Raw genomic sequence first — 2769 nt, 5'->3', positions numbered from 1 at the left:
TTTCGATGTTCAGCTTCTTTTCATTGGATCTGTGAAAAAACACTAAACTGCAGTACAGTTTACTGACAATGACCTATTATTACATTTTTGCAGTTTTTTCTATCATTCTATTTTAAGTTTAGTCTGTTTTATTCTGTTATACTTTCAAATGTATACCATACGTGCATCTAAGGGGTAGCACTGGCAGCTGCCAGTATTTTTATTCTAGTGTTTACAGTGTTGATTTTTGTGTTTCTTGAATTTTTGAATTGTATTTTTATTTAATTGCCATTGCTTTATTTTCTGTGATAAAAATAAAATAATAGTTCTAATAAGAATTATTAGAAGAATAATTATTATCATTATTGAGTCTCAAGAGAATAGATTTTGCACAGATCTTTATGATCAAGCCATTGGAGCAGTCCAGTTTATAGCTAGCTTAAATATATTGTTTGTAATTTCTTTTAGAAAAGACATGTTCTGGAGGATGGAGCGAGTTCAACTGTAACTGCTATATCCGGTCTCAAAGCTCTGGTTCCTGGGATGCAGCCAGAAAGGACTGCAGAGACAGAGGAGCAGACCTGGTGGTTGTTGACAGCCCTGAAGAACAGGTACTGTGTTTATGCCTGTGTGACTTATTGTGTTTGTAAATTATTACTGAAATTCAAGCTCCTTATTTTACATAAATAATGTTGCCCATATGCACATGAAAACTATTCAACACATATATGAGATCAGATCATAAACATGAAAGTTTATAATCTGATCAAAGTTGTTCTGTGGGAAAAAACTCATATGACCACATAGTTTTCTGTGATTGTGTAAATGGCTTAATGGAACCTTCAATTTAAAAAGTGTTACCACAATTAGGATGAAATAAAAAAAAACATGAATATGAGGATTTTAAATCAAATTTATTGTACCACAATGACTCAGAGAAATATACACAGACAAAAACATTATGGGGGAAATAACCTGTCAATGGAGAAATAAGAAAGTTTGGTGGTGTATAAAGAAAAAGGAAATCATAATATAGGAGGATTCTGAAGAATGCAGGGAATGCAGTCAATGGACCTTTAAGAGTCCACTGACAGAACATAATACCATTTTAGCCAGCCTTTTGTAGACAGTGTCAAAAGATTTTGGTGGCAATGACTTATAACATGTTAAAGAAAAAATGTGACAAATGTATTAAAAGTTTTGAATGAGTTTCAGCAAAAAGTGCATCAACTAAAATTGTGGTTCAAAACTAATATAAATTGCTTTTACTCAATATGAAAAAGACCTTTCTCTCTACGATCACCACAAAAAGAGTTTGGCTTGGTTTGACTGATGAAGAACAGGAGGGAACATGGAAATGGGTGGATGGAACTCTACTGACTCTGTCGTAAGTCTTCACTTTGGTTCAGTTTGTTACTTTCATTAAGTTTCCAAAAGAAATGTGTTAAACATATACACACTACTGGTCAGAAGCCTGGACATTCATAGTTTTGATGCCTCCAGTGAGGATCTGCAATGTACAATAGTCATGAAAATAAAGAAAACCATGAAAACCATTAAACTTTTGACTGTTAGGATATAAAACACACTGGTGTGTTTTACATTTCAGTGGGTTGAGCCAAACTGCAAGGTCAAATGCTTAAAGATGTACACTAATGACTTGTTTAGACAACATAGGTTAGAAGTTGCTTTATCAACTATGACGTCTTGCTTTGATCTCCATATGAAACTTTATCTTAAAATAGCCCTGTCACTACACACCAAACATCTGATTTTTGTCTCAATAATAAAAACAAGCTCATATTATGGTTATGGACTTACTAGGTACTGGGGATCGACTCAACCTGATAATGGTGGAGAAGAGGACTGTGCTCATGTCTACAGTGGTGAGGACATGACCATGAATGACTGTTCATGCTCAAATTCTCTTAAATGGATCTGTGAAAAAGCTCCAGACTACTGTATCGTTTCTTGAAGATTTTTTACTTGTTACTTCAGTGGAGACTTTCAGAGAGAAATTATTGAACACCAGCATAGCTGCGTATGTTTAAATTTTGGGTTTCTGTTTGGGTTTTTTTGCAGTGTTTTAAAGTTTTGATTTTTGTGTTTGTTAACAAAGTATACTAACTTTGTGTTAGTCAAATGTTACATGGAAATGGACAATGAGACAAAACATTTTGAGCATGCAATTTATTGAAAACAAAGCTTATACTGTATGGAACTGTTGTCCTTTTTTTAATAAATTTCCCTTGCCATCCTTACCCAAAGGTTCTCAATTGGATTTAGATCAGGGAAACGTGCAGGATGGTTCAAAACAGTGATGTTATTGTCCTGGAAAAAGACCCTTGTCCTGCAGGCATTCTGTACTGCAAAGGTAGCATTGTCCTGTTGAAAAACCTAGTCGTTACCACAAAGATGAGGGCCCTCAATCATGAGGGATCCTCTCTGCAACATCTGGACATAGCCAGTGGCCACTAAAGGAAAAAGCATCCCCCGCCACTGTGGCGCATAGAAAACATCTCAGGTGGGATCTGCTTGTCATGCCAGTAACGTTGGAAATCATCAGGACCATCAAGGTTAAATTTTTTATCAGAGAATACAACTTTCTTTCACCTTTCAATATCCCATGTTTGGTGCTCTCTTGCAAAGTTCAAATGGTCAGTTCTGTGGCATTCAAGGAGATGAGGCCTTTAGCGACATTTTTTTATTTTTGAAGTCCTTCAGTCTCAGATGCTGTCTGATGGTTATGGGCTGCAGTCGGCACCAATAACAGGCTTAATTTGGGTCGAG

At 35.7% G+C, this 2769-nt stretch overlaps 1 protein-coding gene across 1 annotated transcript in view; it reads left to right on the top strand.

Moving 5' to 3' along the window:
- The window catches only part of LOC102202773 (C-type lectin domain family 4 member M-like), a 3209-nt gene extending 978 nt beyond the window's left edge, over positions 1 to 2231 (top strand). Inside the window, exons 3-6 of the mRNA XM_013908074.1 lie at positions 1 to 52; positions 448 to 590; positions 1263 to 1366; positions 1804 to 2231. The exon at positions 1 to 52 is cut by the window's left edge and continues 1 nt beyond it. Of these exons, the coding sequence (XP_013763528.1) occupies positions 1 to 52; positions 448 to 590; positions 1263 to 1366; positions 1804 to 1954 (450 nt within the window). The 3' untranslated portion in view covers positions 1955 to 2231. The remainder of the gene's footprint in view (positions 53 to 447; positions 591 to 1262; positions 1367 to 1803) is intronic.
- The last annotated feature ends 538 nt before the right edge of the window (positions 2232 to 2769 follow it).

This window comes from Pundamilia nyererei, unplaced genomic scaffold (genome assembly GCF_000239375.1).
Source record: "Pundamilia nyererei isolate P.nyererei 1_Seehausen unplaced genomic scaffold, PunNye1.0 scaffold01067, whole genome shotgun sequence".
NCBI lineage: Eukaryota > Metazoa > Chordata > Actinopteri > Cichliformes > Cichlidae > Pundamilia > Pundamilia nyererei.
Note: the sequence above shows the minus strand (reverse complement) of the source record. Positions and strands in the feature narration are given on the sequence as shown.